At 46.7% G+C, this 21936-nt stretch overlaps 1 protein-coding gene across 2 annotated transcripts in view; it reads left to right on the top strand.

The window, feature by feature from the left end:
- Positions 1-21936, top strand: part of PEX14 (peroxisomal biogenesis factor 14) — a 136868-nt gene that overhangs the window by 40802 nt on the left and 74130 nt on the right. For both annotated transcript variants that reach the window (XM_047726163.1, XM_047726164.1), the window contains exon 3: positions 8593-8677. In XM_047726163.1, the coding sequence (XP_047582119.1) occupies positions 8593-8677 (85 nt within the window). The remainder of the gene's footprint in view (positions 1-8592; positions 8678-21936) is intronic.

Genomic DNA, 21936 nt, shown 5'->3' with positions numbered 1-21936 from the left:
TAACAGAGATTATATGGTATTTGTCTTTGTCTGACTTCACTTGGCATAATACCCTTGAAGTTCTTCCAGGTTGTCACAGATGGCAAGATTTTGTTCTTTTCTTTTATGGCTGTATAATACTCCTCCATGTGTGTGCACTTGTGTGTGTGGGGGGAGCAGGGAGAGAGAAGGAGAAAGAGAGAAAGGAAGAACACACATAATAATTTCTTTATCCATTCACCCATTGGACACTTAGGTTGTTTCCATAGCTTGGCTGTTGTAAATAATGCCATTTGTCATTTTAAATTCTTTTCTTGCTGTCTTTGCATTCAAACTGTTTCTAGGCTATGTCTGTTTCTATTGTATTGAAATCTATTTTTTAACATTATGTCTTTCTAGTTTTTTTGTAGCATGTCTGGTAGGAGTGTTTTTTAGTGATGCCTCGAAGGTTTTAGTGTTGTGTTGTATGTGGGGTGACTGTAGACAGAATTTTTTGGTCCAGAGCTTTTCTTCCACGGAATCCAGGAGCCCATCTCATTGCCCTCCGAGCCCAAGGTGCTAAGCCAACCTGAAGGGGCCCTGTCCTGCACCGCCTGATGGTCATCCGTTCGGTGTCCAGCCTCTACCATCTCTATCTATGCCATAACCTTTGTCCCCTTTCTAGTCGTCCCACATCTCGATAATGCATGACCGGAGAGAGCTTTGCCAATCTCCGTGTGGCCCCGACTTCAAAAGTAGGGGGACGTGAGGCACATCTGAGAAGTAGTGGTGTTGGGGAGCCGTAACCTTCAGAAAGCAGAAAATTCAGCCTGCAGCGGTGGAGAGGCACAGGAAGCAGAAGCAGTGGTATCATTAGGAAGGTCCTGGGGACTGAGTGCTACATATTTTTAGTGTTGGAGTCACCGGCCACCGTCACTGAGTGAGCTCACAGTTCTCCTAGGGAGCATCTTGGACACTGAGTCATTACATTCCTTTGGAGTGATTCAACTCAACAGCTTGACACCTTCATTAATTTTACAACACGAAGCCTCGGTGCTCTCTGCTTCCTCTTTAGCGGCGCAGGAAATTAGAGGAATATAGAAAATGCAGAACCTAGGGAAACTGGCAGAAGGAGCAGTCAAGGAGCTGTTGAAAGACACCGTGTTAAGGAATTGAACTCCTTGCCTTCTCTTGGTATCTCTTGAGACCGAGCACCCAACTCTTGCCACACATCTCTGGCATGTAAACCTTTTATTTCTGTTCCTGGCACGCCGGCTGGACCTCCGACTTGCAGCCAGCTCGTTTGCCTTCTGCGCTGAGGTCACTGCTACCGTGATCCGTGTATAATGGCATTTTCCTCCTCTTTTCAGTATGGAGGCTATTACAGTTTCTTCTCTAAGCAGGACTTCAAACAATTTGCTGCCAGTTGGATTTCAAAGCCAAGGAAAAGGCAAATGTCATCCTTTTTTCCTCCCCTCTTTGGGTAACTGCTTTGTTGGTCGCATCAAAAATTAGAGGGGCTGCTATCTAAATTCAGGTGGGGAATGCATGGGGACAAGGCATTTAAATTTGCTTTTCTTTCTCCCTGAAGGAGAAAATTCTTTTCCTTCTCAACCTTTCCTAAAAAGGAACTTTGATCTTCTCAACCCAGAAGCAAGGGTTTTTATTTCCTCTCCGGCAAGTGTGTGCACTCCGGCCCTGTGTGCAGCAGGCATGGTGACAGGAGAGCTGGCGGCCAGCTCCTGCCTCTCAGCTCTGGGGCCAGCTCCCCGTGGGCTGCAGGCTGGCACCGGAGTACCCTCCAGAGTCACCCTCGCGCCCTGAAATCACTGTCACTTGATAGTAAACCATGCACGTTGGCTTGAGATGCTTTTTATTTCCACACACATTTCTGGAAGAACTAGTTTAATCAAATAACAAAACAGTGACATGGTGACAGGCAGTTCATGCAATATTTTTAACTCGGGCCAAGAAGAAAAATGTAAATACAGAGGTATTTCACTTTGAAAGGTAGTTTTGGTGCACACGACGTTGCCACTTTTCATAAAGGCTTTTACTACATATATCAGTGTGTTTTAAGAGAGACTAGGGTCAATAATGCGTGCTTTGGAATTCCCTAAATACAGATTTACACAGCAGACCTTAAAAATATTATGTTCTATCATGTCAACTTTCGTGCACTCCTACCAGATACATTTTATTTCTTTAATGTGAAAAACAAAAGGACAGAGGAAAGTAAAACAAAGGAAATTAGGGCCCACAAGCTTAATTATTATAGGGTTGGAACCCAAATCAACAATGGGAAGGACACAGTGACAAAAACCAGGAAATTCCAAGTTGAAAGAGAAGCTCCTTCCTTTAACTCCTTGAGTGCTGGGGCGCTTGCTAGCGTACTCCTTGCCCAGGTGCAGGAGGCTGGCTCTAGTACAACGCACTGTCTTTAGCTTTGAACTTCCTGGCTTTTGTTGACTTCCCCCTCTCCTTTCCCCCCTTGATGTAAATGAAACATACCTGTGTGTGTGTGTGTGTGTGTGTGTGTTAACTGTAGATAAATGGGCTAGAAGTACCTCTTGATTTTGTAACCCTCAGAGAAGGAGAAAGAGTGAAAAAAAAATTCCTGTCACTGTCATCCGTTCATTTTTAATGAGCAATTTTAAAAAATTGAAAATAAAAGAGGAAAATGAATAGGTGTTGAACCAGCCCGTGATATGTAAATGCCAACTAGTAATTACCTAAAACCTCAATTTTCATTCTGTTTCATCTTGCAAAACATTTCATTTTCCCTGAGTGAAAACACTTCACTGGGGCTGTGCGAGTCAGCGGGGCGGCTGCCCCTGGCCTGCGCGGCCGCCGGCTCCGGCTAGGGGGCACTTTGGCTCTGCGCTTGGGCTGCCCGAGCAGCGCGTCCACCTCAAGGTTATTCCCCTCTTGCCATTCCAGTGGTTTTGCTCCGTGCGTTCCGTGGCGCCCCTCCCCCCGCTCCCACTAGTCTGGTTTGGGGAGCCTCGTTCCTCCTTGTCCTTGCACGGACGGGATCGTATTGAATTTTGGCTGACGGAGCCTTCCTGTGCATATTAACTTTCCCCTCACCTGCCTGCGAGCCCCTCGGCTTCCGAGGGGCACCTCGCACTCTTCAGAGCGGCTTTCTGCCAGGCCCCCTTCCTCCCTGTGGGATTTCAAACGCAGCAGTCTCAGTTTTTATGTTTACTGCTGCTGCTTTTTCTTCTTTCTTTTCATTTGGGCGACTGGGGGGAGGATGGGGGGGCGCCCCCCCCCCCCCCCTGGTTCTGAGCTCACACGCGTTTGCTCCCATGCCGTACTTAGAATGAGGGTTCTGACATTTCTTTTGCGGGCTCATAGATTTCCTTTCGTTCTGGTCTAGGATCTGACCCCTGGTGGGTGCATTCGCGTAGCATCTCGCTGTGTGGCTCATGGGTTTCCCTGCTCCTAGGGCCGTTACCCTTCTCAGCCCCTTCCCTAGCTAGAAGGAGAGCAAGGAGGCTTGAAAGAGCCTGAGATGGGCGGCTGCAGATTAGAGAAGATTCTGGATGCCGAGAGCCAGAATTATGTTGTCCTAGGACCCTGGATCTCAGAGTGCTTTGCCTGGAATCTCAAGGAACACGGCCTCTTTAGTGAGATATATAGCTTCATAATTAGCCCGTTGCATTTTTTCACGAGTGCTAGCATCAGCGTTCTACGATGTGTTTCTCTGATTAACAGCTGCTTTGCAACTATTTCCTTGTGCCACCGATGACCATATTTGTCAAGGAACTCCTGACAGAGTACTGATTTCTTACTAAAATGCAGCATTTCTGTTTGAAGAGGGTGCTCTCATTCTCAGCACTACTCAGCTTTTAAAGTCAGTCCTTGTTAAAACTCCAGTTGGCTTTGGTCTAACGCTTGTTAACAGGATTCTGGGTATCTATCTACTTTAGAGCTCGAGCATAGGAACCTTTCACAGGCAATTTAATCTTCTGAGCAGCGCACGTGCGGCCGCGCAGCCTCGGGAGTGGGGTTTCCGGGCCGCACATCGGTCATTTCTTTTGCCCTCTGGTTGTGATCTCTCTGGGTTAAAAAGGACTTGGCTTTGGTTGTTGGTGTCATTAATTTTTGAATATTTTTAATATTTTAAAATGGCTAATGAAGGCTCACAGTTTAGGAGATAGATGTGTATGTAGCACACAGGAGTGCTGAAGTTGGTGGCATTCCAAATAAGTGTCACTGGAGACAATGCATCCGGTTTACATGTCAGGTGCAAAGTGCTCAGGCTTCCTCACACCCCAGACTCGTTATTAGGCAAGCTCTGTTCTCCCGTCCCCCGGTGCAGAAAATAAAGTGTGCGTTCTGAAGATCACAGTGTGCAGGTCTTTTGTAGGAGAGTGGGAAACACATAGGAAGCACCTCTCCAGCGAGGACTGCCAGAACCTTGATTCTTCTCACCAGGGATTACTTACCCTACACAGTGCATTTAACAGCCCATAGTTCATTGTAGATAGCCTCTGAGTATACCGTATTCCATTGATTTACAGTGACAAATCCTGGGCTCTCAAAGAAGGATCTCGCGATTGGCCGATCATCTGGGGTCTATAGGGACGTTCAGCCCCAAGTACCCTCTTCCTCCTGGATGCAGCGGTCCCTCTGGCATGCCCAATGTGGAGGTGGGCAGTCACTTTAATGACAAACAGGGAAAATGACTAAATCTCACTAAGACTGAGGAGTTGGTGATGCCAGGATGGTTTTTATTTTGCTTTTTGGGGGAGGGAGGCAGAAGATAGGGTCACAGGAATAGGAGTGGCAAGAAACTTTGCTTCTGTTTTCTTCTGAGTTCGTCACCTGTATTTTTATGACTCCAGCTCCTGGTAATTCAGGGTGCATTCATTAGGAACTCTCGGTGCAAGAGGATGGGAAAGGAATGCCGATTCCATGTTTCTCGTGGGCTCACCAGCGAGTGGCTTCCCACAGCGGCATCAGGTGCTTCACACCATAATCTTCCCTGTTTTGCTGCACTCCTACAACATGTGCAATAAAGTTCCTGTCTCCGTTTTACATCTTTGACATTGAGGCGGAAGATTTGGCCTGAATTTATGTAATTTAGTTGGGCACAAATATAACCCATGACTAGTCACATTCATCTCCTAATTAGAAAATCAAACGATAATACAGGACAGGCTGCAGGCACCCCATCACGGCGGCCAACAAAAGCATGCTGTGTGTGTTGGGCCTCTGCAGAGGAAGAGTCAGTTGAGTTGCTTCATGAAGTTAATGAAAAGTGTCCAACAATGGGTGAATGAAAGATGCGGCGAGCGGCGCCAGCAGTTATTAGTGTGCTAAAATCTTCGCATTGTGGGTAAAGATTTGGGGGAAATCTTGGGCCATCTGTAGATGAATCAGCGGCCATATAAAATTCTAGATTGGACAGGCCTTTCCCCCCTTTTGTGGCGCCAGGGCCTCGGGCGGCGGGGTGGGGTCGGGGGACGGGGGAAGTAAAGAGTAGCCAAAGAAATAATCAGTGAAGGCAGAGCGAGGTTTTCCCGTGTTCACACTTACACGGAGCTGCTTCTCTGGGTATCTTTCTTATTCAGCACATTATGTTGAGGCTGTTAGTTTGGATGCTTTATATTTTTGCGTGTGGCGTAGCGATACCGCCGCTGTTAAATGTGTGATTTGCCTGTCGCCTGCATTTTCAGACAAAGATCAAGAGGAACATAAACAAGTCCCAAATATACTTTATGTAGGTGTTTGGCAGTATGATTTTATATGGCTTGAAATTAGTGAATGGAAACTTTAAAAGAAATTGTTCATATTTTTGCAAGTTTGAAGTGTGCCAGGACTTTGTCAAATTCCCGTTAAAATAAATACGTCAATTTCATCTCCCTTCCGAATTCATTTATCTTGCTTTTTTAAAAGGTGTTTTCTACTTTACCTGATGTTTAAATTGGATTCGCTCGTTTATGCTGTTCTTTGCTATATCCCCCACGTTTTTCTTAAATGAATTACTAATGACAGAGCACTCCATCATTCCCTCTCTACAGCCACTTTAAGGAAAGCATGGTGATCTAAACCTTTTAACCTATTAAAGATGATTTTTCCCAATTGAATCAGACCCACCACAGGTGTAATAACTAATCATTTAAACTACACCTGCTATTATGTATTTTTAAGCCATTATGCGTGTTGGATAGATGATAATTCATGTTTATTGCATTGTCCGATGGATCCGTTTTGCCTACACTAGGCTGATTAATGTATTTAAAGAAATAAGAGATGCAATTTTTAAAAAAAAATTGATGGAATGTGCCAAGCACTGCATTGAGTGCACCATTAAACCCATCAGAACTTTGCTCTCTGACCAGAAATGCATATACCAAGGACTATATTAAAAAAGCAAGGTGAAACCTGTGCATTTTAGTGGTGGGATTCTGTTTTCTTTCTCTGTCATGGAAAATTTTGGAAGGATGAAGGAAAGGTCGATGCTTCTATGGGTAAATGAGAGGATCCGTGCCGTTAATATCTGCTGCTTAAGGCCCGCTCATCCACATTCCCTCTGACACCTGGTGCACACGCCAGTGCGTGCACTCTCTGCCGCATGATACTGGTGCCGTAATTGTCTTGTGTGTAGAAGGTGTGTTTTTCCTCCAGAGGAAGAACAGTCATCCCTGAGCCATGTGAACCAGGCCGATGGCCACTGACCTCGTGGGGCCTGTGACTGTGTAGCTGTCCACTCCTTCCTGGACATGGGCCTCTCTTCCTTTTGTCTCTCACCTTCCTCCTTCCCCACGTCCTCTCTCCACTTCTCCTCTCCCCACTTCTGCCTCCCCTTCTGGTCTAGCTCCTCTGCTTTCTCTGCCTGTCCCATGGCCACCTTCTCCCCTGCCGCTCTGTCTTCCTCCCCTCTTCTGTTTTCCTCTTCTTTCTCTCCCTTCTCCCATCGATTCATTAAAATGCACCCATTTTGTCGATGTCTATCAGAATTTTCTTAGATTTGGTACCACCCAAGGGGGGTGCATGCGGAGTTGGGTGTCTAGAATCTGGAGCGTCCGTTCCTCTCTGGTCCAGAGCTGGTTGGCTACCACCGCAGCTCATGATGGGCGCTAAGAGGTTCGCAGTGCTGGACGGATTACAGCCAGTCTCCAGGAACATGAATGTGTCCTATCGCCGCTGGGCCTGCATCTGAAGGTCTGGGACACCTGAATTCATCCTTCAGGGTGAATGTCTCGGGCAGCCTCCAATAGAGGGATTACAGGGGAAGGTACATAAGGGAATTGACCTGGCTTCCCTCCCCCATCATTTATCCTTATATCTTTTGTTACCAGAGAGGTCTGGCTGGTCTCAGGATTAAATTCATATAAAATATGAGGGGAATACTTGTGAGTTGTCGTCCTTTGATAGTCACAGTACTTTGTGTTGAGTCTCCGGGTAGCTGCCACCCTGAGTCTGAAGGATCTTAGAAAAGTTCCTTATATTTGGTCCCTTACAAATGTTTTCTTTCAACAGCTTGGGAGTGAACGCCGGGGTCTGTTGACTTTACCTGTAACGCAAGAGTGTATTATTCTTTTGGTGTTGATAAGATGAGTAATGCCAGTCATTTAAAATGGCCCCTTTCCTCTGTGGGGCAGGTTGTCGTGTCCCACCCATTGCAGTAGTGCCTGGGATGGAGCACACACAAGTGACGCGCAAAACACACGCCTCGTGTGTGCCGAGTGGCGCTAAGGCTAATACCTTCAGTGGTTTTCCTTCCACCCCTTCCTTGGCTTATTTGCAGATATGAAGATTTCATTAAGTAATATCATTACCAGAGATGGGGGAGCATCTGTCAGTCTGTCAGCTTTTAGCCATGAAACCCCAAACTTTGTCCTTTGAAGTCTCTTCAGTATCGAGCTCCGTTGCATAAGAGGGACCAGTGTGAATGGCCGTGTGCATTGTCTCTTATGTAATCCTTCCCAGCCGGTCTGTGCTCAGCACTTTGCCAGGCTCTGTGGAGGCAGCTTGGTCTCTTCTCCTCCAATGCTTGCAGTGTAGTTGGGGAGGCAGCCTGAACATTAGAAGACAGTATAATTATGTCTTCAATTATATGGTACACACTACGAACATTAAAGAATTTCAGAGAAGAGGGAGATCAGAGATGGCTTGCTTACTTAGGGAAGGCTTCGAGGAGTTAGCACAGCTATAAAAGGGCTGTGCTGGTGTGCGTGCGTGTGTGTGTGTGTGTGTGCGCGCATGTGTATGTGTGTGTGTGTGTGATGTTTAAACTGGTAGAGGCGAGAAGAGAGACCTTTTAGAACAAGGGCATAGCGCGAGTGCAAGGATCGTGACATGGATGAACATCGCCAGGAGAGGCTACCTGCCGAGGAGCAGGAACATTCAGCTTGAACAGGGAGAAAAGGAAAAGATTATGGCAGGTCTTAAAAGCTAGGCTGAGGGGATTAGGTTTGATAGAAACAGATACAGGAAGCCAGTGGGAACTGACATAGTCTCTTATTTAGGTAGATTTTAAATGTGAGAAACAACTGATTATATATTTGACCACAGTGCTGTGTTTATTTCTGTGGACCTAGGATAAACTGGTGGGAGTTTTAATCGTGAAATTCAGACTATTGAAGTTTACTTTTCTCTCTCTTTTATCTCCCCGACCAGATTGCCACAGCAGTGAAGTTTCTACAGAATTCCCGGGTCCGCCAGAGCCCACTTGCAACCAGGAGAGCATTCCTTAAGAAGAAAGGTACAGGTTCCCCATGGCCGTGCAGCGTGGCCTGCAGAAAGGGACTGGGGACGGGACAGATGGAAGCCCTGGTGTTGCTGGAGGGACCTTCCGTAGCTGTCCCATTGGTGTGGGGGTGAGGGGAGCCCCCTCAGTGGGAATACAGGCTTCTCTCCTTACAGTGGAGCAGAGAGACGATACTGTCTGGATGACCCGGCGCCAGATGTAAGGCCAACAGCTTAGCCCAGGACAGCCCGGCATGGGCAGCAAGAAGAGGCCCACTGGATAAGACCGGAGGACTCCTGCTTCTGGTCCGTTCCTCTGCTAATATGACCCTGGCTACACAGAGACTAGCTTTAGGTTAGGAGGTCGGCTGCCTCAGTAAAGAATCGGGAAGAAAGAAATTGAAGGACGAGGGAAATGAGATGACTAAACAAGGTCAGGTTAAGGTCAAGCTTGGGGTCAGTCTGATTTACGGATTGAAGTGGTAAATTACTGGTTTTATGGTATTTCTGTAAGCAGGGATTAAATGGGTCTTGACAAATTCAATACTGTCCAAAGCAGAAGAATCTCTTCTGGCTCTGTTGCAATTTAGGGTTTTTTCTTGTTCTGTAAAATAGAAGGCAAACCCCACAGCAAACAAAAAAGGAATGTGACTTTTTTACTCTTTGAACATCTGATTTTCTAGAAAGCTGGAAAATTATGTAGAGGCCCTTACACACTATGGTGGGGGGAGCGTTTTCTTCCTCCTCCTCCTCCTCCCCCTCCCCCTGCCCAGCCCCAGCAAACAAAACTCTCTTTCCTTCAGGAGCTGGAATGTCAGCTTCAGAATTCGAGGTTGTGAGCTTTAAGTCAGCCGTGGGTGGCTGGAATAGAAGTCGGAGTGGTTTGGTGGTGTTTCCTCCGTCTGCCCCATGGTGTCCCACTGCAGAGATGCTCGCAGGACCATGTCCCAGGCCTGCACCCTTGGGGTCGGGGCAGAACGAGCCTGAAGCTCTCCATTTGCAGGCATCTGTTCAGTGGTAGCCTGAGGGCTGGCCTCTGCGACCAAGTTGGTGAGGGGCGCTGTGCATTTGCAGGCGGCATGGCGCTCGCCCCCCATCAGTGGGAGGTTATTACAATTTGGAGTGCGTTGGCCGGCCTCTCTACTCCGCAACCATCATGCCATAAAAGAGTTTTTCCTTGAAATATGTGTACCTATGGGGAGTAATTAATCATAAAAGCTTGGGGATTTCAGCTCTCTCATCAAAGCATCGAAGCCGGGGAAAGCTGAGCCTAAAAGCTGTGCTGATTACCCGGGGTAACCTGAGACAGAATCTATGGTTGCCGAGAGATCCTCTGCCCCAGTATATTGTGCGGTATTATAACTGCCTGATCTTCTCTCCCACTGACAATGACCAGTTATTCCTCATTTTCTCTCAAACGCAGCTGGGTTAGAATTTCATTTGCAGAAGGTATTTAGAGCAATTTAGAGACAAATGTCTCTGGTGTTTGCTCGGCACTTCCCCACCGCAGGCTTTGCTGAGCAGTTTTAGTATCGGGAGCTCCATCTAATCTGTTTAATTTTAATAAATCCCTGACTGGGAGAGGGAGAGGGAAAAAAGGAGAGAGAGAGAGAGAAACTCTGGACCAAATAATACTTCTTTTGAGTTAGTTGGCTGATAATTACTGTGGAGAGGAAACTGTTTTGTGCAATTATTATTTGTTGCTCCTTTAAAAATAACACAAAACAAAACTGATCGATTAGTTAACCCATCGAAGAGTGTTTGCCTTACACATGCCCCATTCTGGGCCCTGGGGACTCTGCAGAGAAGAGGGCAGACAGCAACCCTGCCCTCGCCGGGCTGACATTCTAAGGGGAAGGCAGACATTTAGCCAATGAGAAAACGAGATCCATAGTATGTAGAGTGGCAGGTGCCACGGAGAAAGACAATGCCGGGCGCGCAGGGCTGAGGAGCACCAGCACTGGGGCGGGGGGGTGGGGGGAGCTCCGGCTTGCACACCTGGACACGGCCACCAGAGCACACCTCTCCGAGAGGGAGATGAGTACCGGCCAGTGTGCAGTGGGTGCAGTTCCTCCTTGACCCCTGATGTGGGTGAGAGTTTTTAGAATTTCAGGCAGCAGGAACCTGGAGAGGCCTCCTACCCTTCTTCCTCTAAAGAGAGCCACAGGAGTCTACCCTGCGCCTCTGTCCAGAATCACTGGCCGTAATCACCCATCTCCATTATCCTGTAAAATGCTGCTTCAGTCAGTAATTATCTGTTTCCGAGTTGAGTCCCAGTAGGGTTAGTTCTGGCAGGACCTTTTCTGGGCAGAGGATTCCAAGATTTGATTGGAGTCTGGGGAAGAAGCGCCCCTACGTGGATTTACACTTCACTTTTTAAATTTCCGACTGTTCGGTGGGTCAGGTGTACACGGTCCGCGGCTGGCGCTGATGGGGTGAGGTTGGAGGGGCTTTGGGAGAAGAGCCAGCATCTCCCCTGTCCCTAAAGGTGCTTGGGAAGGAAAGAGAACTGGCTGGCTGGTGTGTAGGGGCAGGGAGAGTGTCCTGAGGGGAGGGACCAAGGTTCTGGCATCCTCCCCACGCGCGCCCGCAGGGCTTGTTGCAGGGGTGGGTTTGGAGCGCTGGCTTTGGGTGAGCTCGCAGCTACTGTAGTCTTGGCTTTTCCTAGCAAATGTCACTTCAGGGAATTGCAGTGGAGCACTGCCTTGAATTATAATCTTGACTTTCTTTTTTTTAATAAACATCTCTTTCCTGAAAAGGCAAATCCAATTTTGTTTTTCTTTTAATATTATTTAATATTTAATATAGAAATTGAGGTCCCTGTAGTGCATGTCAGTTCAGTGGAAAATGAGGGTTACTTTAGGCACATCAGCTGAGTTTGTTTTAATGTGAAGCCTCAGCCCGGAGCAGGGCTGCAGCCTGCCTCTGTCACTGACAGGTTACATGTTGAGCTTTCTGATGCGGGGTGCTGGGGGCACCGGGGGCAGGCTAGTGGGGAGTGGATGGAATAGGCAGGCAAGAGCATTGGTTTGCAAAGGTCTTCTGTGTTCGTGGTTTTTTGGTTTTGTTTTGTTTTTGTGTTTTGAGTTCTCTCTTAGATGCTTTAAAGTCTGACTATGGAGTCATTAATGAGAAACATGAAGTTATTGGAATCATTTATCATTTTCCTTGAAGTTTGTACTGCCATTTTGTGTAATTTACAACATTTCTTTCTTTTATCGGGAATTTTTTGGATGGAAGAGAAAAGCAGCTGTTCACCTTCGGAGTATTAGAATAAACGTTTTTGTTTTCCTTCCAAGCACTCGATTTTGCAGACGGCACCTCAGCCACATAGGCAGCCACGCGTGAGCGTCATGGGACTGTGCGTGGGGTTTATATCCTCCTGGAACTGGACCACGTACGGAGGCCGTTCTCACCAGGAAGGCATCATGTCTGGGCTTTAAGTGGGCTGCAGTTCAGGAGGTTAGAGCAGCTTAAAAACAGCCATAGAATCGGTCCAGAAAGTTGAAGGCTTGGACAGTGTTGTCAGTAGGCTTCCGTTGATTTGACACCCTAACCAACCACAAAGTGTAGGAGGCAGGCTGCTTCCAAACATGTTGGCAGGCTGAGTGTAAGGTGGGTAAAAGTGATGCCTATTCGTTGTGGGGGACACAAGGGGAGTAGTCGAGGTGGGGCGGGGGAAGATAGCGCTGCCTGGTAGCTTACTCCTAATATATGTGTTGCAGAGCAGGCTTCTAGAGAAATGAGCATCACTCACTTCTGTGTAATCCTTTATAATGGGGCCGGGGTGGTGTTGGATGAGACTTGTGCTCCTTGTGCCTTTCTCAAGTGTGTAAGTAAAGGGCTGTGTTCTTGCTCATCTAATAAATAGTCCAGGGGGGAAAGGAAAACTAAACAAAAGAGACACACCACCATCCTTTCTCATTCTAAAAGGTGAAACAAGATCTTATCTTTCTTCTGTTCCTGGAAGCGGAACCCCTAATAGCAAAGCCGCCTCCTTGCTGGAAATGAACTTGAGGAAGAAACCTGATGGTCTCAACCTTGGGAGTGGGTTAGAGGTGAAGGGCTGATCTCGATGGAGTATTTCAAGGGGGAGTAAATTCTTACACAGATTTCAATTTAACTCTCTTTTATTACTTTTCTTTTTTATCATTTACATCCATTTCATGAGGTAGTTTGCATGTCCTTGAATGGAATCTCGTTACCATGAAAGCTTTTTTAGCATTGATTTCATAACAGTCTTAATTTAATAGCTCCGTCATTACTGAGAAGCTCTGGGAGTGGGGCCCTGGCTTTCCAGGTCACTGACCTTTTAATTACAAACCTTGTTCTGATGGCCAGGTTATCGACTGGACAGCTCCCGGCTTGTGCCCCCAGGATGAGAACGAAAATAACTGTTTCCTCCCCCAGCTCCAGGAAAAAAAAATTGTAACCTCATGTGTTTCTAAAATTAATTTTCTCCTTCAGCTTTACTTTGTAATTAATTCTTTAATGTGTCTTAGTGAAGCCAGAAGTATTTTTATAACGCTGTTTTTTCTAGAGCTTGGGTCCAGCAGAGAGCTTGAGGGGGCAGTGAAGGAAGACCCCATGCTTGGCTATGGCCCATATCCTCACCCTCAGAAACTTCTGTGGCTGAGCTGAAAGGCAGGGTATTGGCTCTGTGAGGGGTTGTCTGGCCCTTCTGATTCTTTCTTAATGAGATGTGGATTGTGGCATCGAGACTCAGATCCATTCCTGCATTTGCTGGAGTAATTGTGTCTTTTCTGTCATGGACGTTTTATTTCTCTGTTTTTTAAAAAGTAATCTCTACCCCCAATATGGGGCTTGAACCCGGACCCCAAAGTCAAGAGTCACATGCTCCACAGACTGAGCCTGCTGGGTGCCCCTAACACGGACATTTTAAAAAGATGCTCCCCTTCTGGGCAAAGACGGGGATTAGGTGATTTTTCTCATTGTCTTACCTCTCTGTTAGTCAGAGATGACTGGAAGAAACAAAATACCTGACCTCGAGAGTTCTGCTCAGTGATGAGGTTGAGCTGAATTAGATGATCTGGGTTCTCTCTCACTGATGATGAAGAGGGAAAGAAAGAGGAGAGGATGGTGGCTGGTGAGTAGGGTGGCCACTGGCTCTGGTTTGCCCCACACTGTCGGGGCTTTAACACTGGAACTCCTGTGTCCCGGAATTCCTGTGTTCCTTAGGCCTGGGCACACGGGTCACCCCACCCCGGCAGGGCAAGCCTTACCCTAGAGTGTGAGTGACCCAGAGAGACAAACTGGGTGTGTTTTTGGAAGCTGGAGGAAGAAGTTCACCAGCAGTCAGTCCCCGAGAGTCCCGCCTGCAGTCCAGTGGCATTTCCTCAGACACTGCCTGCTGTCACTCCCCTGGAGCCCAGCCCGGCGTGGGTGCGTGGGTCCCGTGCGGAGAGCCTCTGGGGCTGGGGCCGCGCCCTGCAGGCGAGTGAGGAGCTGCCCATGCCCGAGCAGACAGGGCTGTGTATGGCAGCCTCGGGCTTGTTCCTGAGGATGATTGAGCACCTCCATCCATCTGTTGTGAACGGACCGTCTTCCTTCCCTGCCAGTCTTGCATCTGCAAATCCGTCACCTGCTGTTCTGGACCAGCCTATCTATCACACTGACTGGTGTTCCCCCCATCAATTTTCCTGCTCCCCTTGTTATCCAAACTTGTCTTAAACTCCAGAGATTTTTTTCAGCATCCAGGATGAGAGCTGCAGCAGCTAGACCGGCGGAAGGCTGTAGAAATGGGGACGCCATGGCTTCCCTGTTTAGAGGGGGAGCTGGTAGCACTTGTTACCCCAAGAGTCACGTGGTTCCTACACTTCAACCTACCACGGGGGACCACGGCCCAGAGGAGCTTTGGGGGTGGGGTGGGGTGGGCAAAGCTCTTTTGGATTTACCCAGTTGCTTTGAGGTTTTTCCCGAAAATGAAGAATGATTCCTCTTTTCTTAACCTTGTGTGCCTGCAACAAGGCCACAAAGAAAAGCAAAGTGACATTATCATGTATGGTAGTAGTAGTTTTGAAGTTTTTTTTTTCTTTTGGAAAGGTAAGCTACGTACGTGGCTTCAAATATTAAAACCATAAGGAAAGATATGTGGTAAAAAATTAGTCTTCCTTTTGTCTCTTTTTCCTGTCCCCATCATTCTCTTTTCCAGAGGATGCTTCTGTTTATTCACAGTTTCTTCTGTATCATTCCCAAGATCATCTATCCATATAAAAGCACGTTAATATTTATTACTCCTCTCAGAGAAGCACAAACACTTTAAATACAGTAATAGCATATTTTGCACTTCACCTTTACACTTGACAGCACATTTGGGCATTCATTCCACATCAGCACCTACGGATCGGACTCATTCTTCTCAGTGGCTGCGTAGTACTCCAGGATGAGTGTATATCAGACATTTTTTTAAACCAGTCCCAAATTAGTGGACATTTATATTGGTTCCTGCCTTCTGCGAACGCCTCAGCGAATATTCTCGTGTCGACGTTGTTGACCCCGCGTCAGTCGGTGCGGTGCTAAAGTAGAAGCGTTTTGTATACGCGAGTAGGCCAGGGTACATATTTCTTGCTTAAGGTTTTGTGAGACTTTGAATAGAAAGAATATAAAGCTGTTTTCTAATATAAATGGGACTATAGGTAGAAAGAAATGGATAAGAGAGAAAAAGCTGCGTAACAAATTGTCATTAATGCTTAGCACAGATTTGGATTCTGAGAGGATGTTCTGGTCATTGGTTACAGGAGAAATGCTTTCTGAAAGAATCTTTTTCAGCCCCTTTTTGAAGGGATGTGGGCTCAGAAATTTACTTTTTGATGGAAAAAAGCATTCAAATAAATGGAAAGCTTCAGAAACTTGGCTGCAACCTGTTCCAAATGGGACACACGGCTTAGTGTTCTTTTGTCGTTATTGGACGTTTTACGGGTCTTTGGCCATTGGTTAGGTGGTCGGTCTTTATTCGGTACCTGTTGTGTGCAGTGTTACCAGGTTAGACACTCCTGAGAGAAGAATGAAGCACCTGTCTTTCACAGTGTAAGAGGCTCCTTAGAAGGAGGGGGGGACGGGGGTGGAGTGCCTCTGAACAGTGTCTACACGGACCCGCAAAGGGCACCAGAGTCTCAGTGAGAAGGCGGCCCTGTCCGACCAGGACAGACCGGCGTCTAAAGCTCGCTGGGCTGTGAGTCCCTCGAGGGCAGAGACTGTCTCACTCATCCCAGCTTCCTCCATCGCCAGCGGAGCCAGCCCCAGTGCGAGGCTAAGGCTAAGGAGGGAGGGCCTGGGCAAACTAGGAATAGAAGGTGCTTACCCGGACGAGTTGCAGAAGGAGTTCGTTTTTTTTTGACTCAACAGCTGCACACATCTGTTCGTCTCCGGCGCACACGTAAGGCGGTTTCAGGACTGCTAGCCTGTTCGCTGTCACCGACTGGAGTATGGTGTTTGTATGCAGTTCTTTTTGTCTTTAGCCTTGTAGTGTCCAGTGAAAATGCTCTTTTCCAGTTACTTAGGTCAGCAGAGTTCCTTCTTAACTGTCTTAACATGGACAAACCGGGAAGCAGTGGGTGTAGATGGTCAAAAGAGTGGGGAGGGCTGTGTTAGGGAGCGAGGCTCATGCAGAGGCTTACGTGCTATTAGCTGGGTTGGCCCCTGGGCTCTGCAGAGAAGAGAATTGAGGTTGGTGAGATGGGCAACAAGGTAGGAGCCAGCCTTAGGACTCAATATTATAAATCACGGTTGACAGCAGTATTTGAACCAGTTGAAACTCTGTCACGATGCTATCGAGGAAGTTAACTCTGGGCTCTGCATTTAAGCTGAATAGGCCTGGCAATAGTAGAACCCAGGGAGAAGGCACTGCCACGTCTCTTGTCAAGTGTGGAGGATCTGGATGGGGAAGGTGGCAGCAAAGATGGAAATAAGAATGCCAGCACAGGGGCCCCCCGGGGGGCTCAGTCAGTTAAATGTCTGCCTTCGGCTCAGGTCATGATCTCGGGGTCCTGGGATCGAGTCCCGGATTGGCCTCCCTGCTCAGTGGGGAGTCTGCTTCTCCCTCTGCCGCCACCCCCGCCCCCGCTGCCTGCTCGTGCTCTCTCTCTTGCTCTCAATGAAATACAATCTTAAAAAAAAAAAAAAAGCCAGCATATTTATGTAAAGAATTTTAAGGTTTACAAAACACAGATTAATTTCTCCTTCACTGTGGTCTTTTAGTAGGCAATTTAGTAAACATTTGTTGAATGAATGAATATGTGATTTAATGAATCTCCCATTTTATAGATGAGGACATGGAGGCCAGAAAGATTAGGTAGTGCAAATATGTGGCAGAAGTAGAGGTAGGACCAAGTCTTCTGACTAGAATTCTTTGAACTCTGCCCCATTATTTCTGGGATGAAAGGACAGAGCTACAGACATTGTAGGAAAAAGAGTAAGCCATGCTCAGTAGTAGACTGGGTGTGAGAGGTGAAGGAGACAGGATGGAAGGAGACTCAGGGTGGTTTTGGTGGGTTAAGCAGCTTTACAGAGGTCTAATTGAGAAAGAATAAACTATATATATTTAAATTGTGCAACATTTAAATTTTTGACATGTGTATAGCTGTGAAACCATCACTGTAGTCAAGATAGTGAGCACCCTGGTCACACCCAGATGTTTCCTCCTGCCTTTCTTCTGCCACATCCCCCACCCCCCACTCTGGTTCCCATGTAAGCTCCCTTCTGCTTTCTTTCACATAGATTACTTCACGTTTTCCAGAATTTTATATAAATGGGATTGTAACTATGTATACGTTTTGGTCTGGCTCTTTTCACACAGCATAATTACTCTGAGGTTGTCTACGTTGTTATGTGTATTAGCGTTTCCGTTCCTTTTTTATTGCTGAATAGTATTCCATTGCTTGGATAGAATACGACTTGTTTATCCATTCACCTGTTGATGATTATTTGAGTTTCTGGTATTTAGCTAAGAAAAATAAAGCTGCTTTGAATATTTGTGTATAAGTCTTTGTAGGGACATATGATTTTTTTTTTTTTAGAAAGATTTTTTTTTTTTTTTTAAAGATTTTATTTATTTATTTGTCAGAGAGAGAGAGGGAGAGAGAGCAAGCACAGGCAGACAGAATGGCAGGCAGAGGCAGAGGGAGAAGCAGGCTCCCCGATGAGCAAGGAGCCCGATGTGGGACTCGATCCCAGGAAGCCGGGATCATGACCTGAGCCGAAGGCAGCCGCCCAACCAACTGATCCACCCAGGCGTCCTGGGACATATGATTCTTTTTCTCTAGAGCAGGTACTAAGGGCTAGAATGTCTGGATCCTGTGATAGGTGTATGTTTAACTCTTGAACAAATTTCCAAACGGTTTTCAAAAGTGGTTGTGCCATTTTGTTCTCCCCAGTCGGGTATGAGTGTGTAGGTTTGGAGCCTGGAGAAGAGAAAGATGCAGGTGTCATATTTATAATGTCTTTTCAGTGGTAAAACCACGTGGCTCTGGAAGCATTGTTAAAAGAGACTAAATAATAGGTATGTTTGGAGTACTCCAGCGTGGGAGGTAAGAGTGCACAGACTGTCTAGGTTGAAATGCTAACGTCACTACTTTCTAGCTGTGTGGCCCTGGATGAAATACTTACCCTCACTGTGCTGTGGTTTATCTATCTGTAAAATGGGGTTAATGGTAGCATTTACTACAGAAGGTTCTTGTAAGGATTAAATGAAAATAAGGTGAAAAGCACTTAGCAGAGTGCCCGGTGCTGAAAAGGGCTTAGTTGATGATGACCATGATATGACAGAGTATATCCTGTTAGAAGGCAGACTCTTAATGGGGTGCCGTCAGTTTGCTGTCATGTTATGTTTTTTTTTTTTTAAATGTATTTATTTGACAGAGCTCACAAGTATGCAGGGAGTCAGGCAGTGTTGGGGAGGAAAGCAGGCTCCCTGCTGAGCAGAGAGCCTGATGTGGGGCTTGATCCCAGAACCCTGGGATCATGACCTGAGCCGAAGGCAGAGTCTTAACCCACTGAGCCACCCAGGCGCCCCCCTATCATGTTATGTTAAAAAGACAACTGTGTTGGTATCATAAAAATCCACGTCACGAGAACCTCTAGGAATTTTGAGCAGAGGGGGATTTAATACAGGCAGTTAGAAGCTTGCTCGCTATAGAAAGGGCCGGAGAGTGGAATCAAAGCCAGGCCTCCAGGAATGACTTTCAGAGCACGGAAGGAATGACTTGCGGGGGGGGGGGGGGTGCCGCTCCGCCCCCTGTTCCAGTCAGGAAAGCGGGGAATCGGGAGGCTGCCACCAGAACCTTCAAGTTCAAGAGCACACCCTCATAGCTGTGACTCAGGGATCAGGAAGTTGCCGCTGCCACCACTGCAGTGTGTTCTACATCCGTAGAAACAGTGACAGGACATTAGGGTGTGAACTTGGCTTCTGCCTCTGTAAAATTGCCCCCAACTCCCACGAAGCGAGGGCTAGAGATTGGGCACTGCGATAGGGAACCTAGGTATTTCCAGTATCTGGCTTGCCAATTGGCCCATGTCAGAAGCAGGAGATACAGGTGTTTGACCTCGTTTCCACTTTTCAGATCACCTGTGAATGCTCCTAACTCCCATCCAACCCTTGCTGCCATGGAGTCTAGGGAGGGTAGCCTTTAGCATCCGGCGTCTCTAATAGAGGAAGGCACACTTGGAAGAGGTGGGAGTGGACGCTGAGTGCCATCGGAGGAGCCCGGAGAAAAAAAAGATTCACACATACAACATATTTGCCCCCAAACATCTTCTAAGCGCCTCTTGATCACAAGCCTCTTTCTTACTGAAGGCTTAACTGGGGATTTTTCAAGCCATTTAGATAAACGGTCCACAAAATGAGGGAGGCATTCGTTGGGCTCCGAAACACTCTAATAAAAAAGTTCCCAAGAGAGTTCACGGTTTCAGTCTTCAAGCAGGTGGCGGTGGTTTAGTTGTCGATCTGAAGTACTTCATTCTACAAAGAGCAAGTTGTGTGTATGGAGGGTTTTGTGTTTAGTCACCTGTTTTGAGAAGAGCTGGCCCGTTCGTTGTTAACGGAAGCCGTGTAGTGATGTGTCCTCAGTTTGTCCGAGAGATAAATATTGACGTGTTCGTTATCGCCACTGGCTTTCTGAGCTGTTGTAAGAGTACTTGTCAGTCCTTCCTGGCTCACTTAGGGATGGGGTCGTAATGAGATTCAGCTGCTAAGGGTGGGCACTCGAGTTTTCACCAAAGGGACTCCATGGTACGTGGGTTTGTCCGGGAAATGTGGAACGTTTAACCTAAGGTCTGACATGAGGCAATCTCTGCTTTACAATGTTTTATGTTGACTGGACTAGTTAGAAAGATTTTCAACTAACTTTGAATAGTATTCATTCACGTACCAGTCCGTTATTGTATTAACATTTGTGAGTCTCTCCTGCTGTGTGTGTGTGCATGTGCTGAGTATCTGTGTTTGCGAAGCACGAGTTAGTGTGTTTTTATTTATTTATTTATAAAAAGATTTTATTTATTTATTTGACAGACAGAGATCACAAGTAGGCTGAGAGGCAGGCAGAGAGAGAGGGGGAAGCAGGCTTCCCACCGAGGAGAGAGCCTGACTCCGGGCTTGATCCCAGGACCCTGGGATCATGACCTGAGCCGAAGGCAGAGGCTTTAACCCACTGAGCCACCCAGGCGCCCCTAGTGTGCTTTTGTTTTAAATTTACTTTTCGTTGTAGGCTTGCTAGGTTGGTCAGTCGACAGTTCTATCTTCTTTCCATTTGGGGATAGTGAGTAGAGGTCGCTTCTAACGGTCCCGAGGCAGCAGTGTGATGGGGCAAGCAGGCTCCTGTTTCCATTGAACAACTTGACTACTTTTTCCCTTCCAACTTTCCACAGGCCTGCATCTGGTTTCAAAACCAGCCTGGTAGGCGCTAGTCTTCTCAGATGTCGCTCCTTTCATCAGACAGAAGACTTGTGAGCGCTCCAGTCTCTTACTGTTAATTATTCTTTTTAGTTTGAAAGCCCTTTCGAGCAATCTTTCTGTAATTAGATTGTCGAGGAGATTGTCTGTAGTAAGACGGTGGTCTTTAAGTTTTGTGTAGATTTTCAGTTTGTTAAATGATTGCAAAGGCTTTCATTCATAAAGTTGAAGTTTACTTTATCATGGCATTTCAGGGGAAAAAATCATGACCCTCTGTGATAAATTAAATATCACAACCACACAAATGTCATCTTTTCAACAAAACCTAAAAGTGCAGAGGAACGGGGCTCTCGTCCACTCTGGTTTGGGCTTCAAGCTGGATCTGTACTCTCAGCCGACAGGAAAAATATTTTACCACTGACAGGGGTAAACCTGTGAAGCTGAAGAACAAAGCCTTACCTTCTCCTGCTTTGCGAGTCACAAACAGAATTGTCAATTAAATTATTCTAATGGCAAAATTTGGGGTCTTGGCCGAAAGAACACAGGTTGAGTTTGAAGAAGAGGCTGTTAGAAAAATCGGTTTAACTTACAAACGGAGCTAATTTGTATAGAATGTAATTGAAAGAGAATAAATATGGAGATTCATGATGACCTCTTTTGAGTCCATTTCTGATATTTACTTAAAGTTTTTTTCAGTCAGAGCCTCTCCGTGAAGCAGTCCTGAAAAGAGCAGACTAAGTACTAAAATAGCACAGAAAATAGTGCCGTCGTGTGCAAGACCTGAATGCCTGATTTTGAAAGATTTTTACCCTTCATTCATGCATTCATCCAGCAAGTATTTATTGAGCCTGTTATTTTGCAAGGCATTTTGCTGGCCCTAGGACCAAGAATATCAGGGTTGATAAAATGCAGCATTCTGGGGTGGAGACGGAAGCGCGAAATGTGCAGAATTGTCACAGTGAGGCAAAGGTGCTCTGATAGAGGGTGTTGGGAGGGCGGGGGCAGGAGTGTTTGCATCGGGAGGGTCGCTGAAACCGGGCTACAGAGAACAAGAGTGTCGGCCGAGCAACAGCCATCTCAGAGACTCCAAGGCAGAAAAGGAGCCTGATGTGATCCAAGAACGCATAGTAGTCATGAGCAAAAAGAAGAGTGACATCTTACCAGCTTCCGTCTGGAGAAGCCATTGAAAAGAAAAGTTCCGTTGGAGTTTCATATCCGTCAGTCTGTAATGTTTCATATCACCAATGACCAAATTCATCCCTGTTCTCCAGGCATTCCTAGTGTGTGGTCTGCTGAGCACTGTGCTGAGTGCAGGCAGTGGGGACACAAAAACCCACGTCATCGGAGAACTTGGTGCTGAGACTGTAGAA

Source organism: Lutra lutra, chromosome 4 (genome assembly GCF_902655055.1).
Source record: "Lutra lutra chromosome 4, mLutLut1.2, whole genome shotgun sequence".
NCBI classification, from domain to species: Eukaryota; Metazoa; Chordata; class Mammalia; order Carnivora; family Mustelidae; genus Lutra; species Lutra lutra.
Note: the sequence above shows the minus strand (reverse complement) of the source record. Positions and strands in the feature narration are given on the sequence as shown.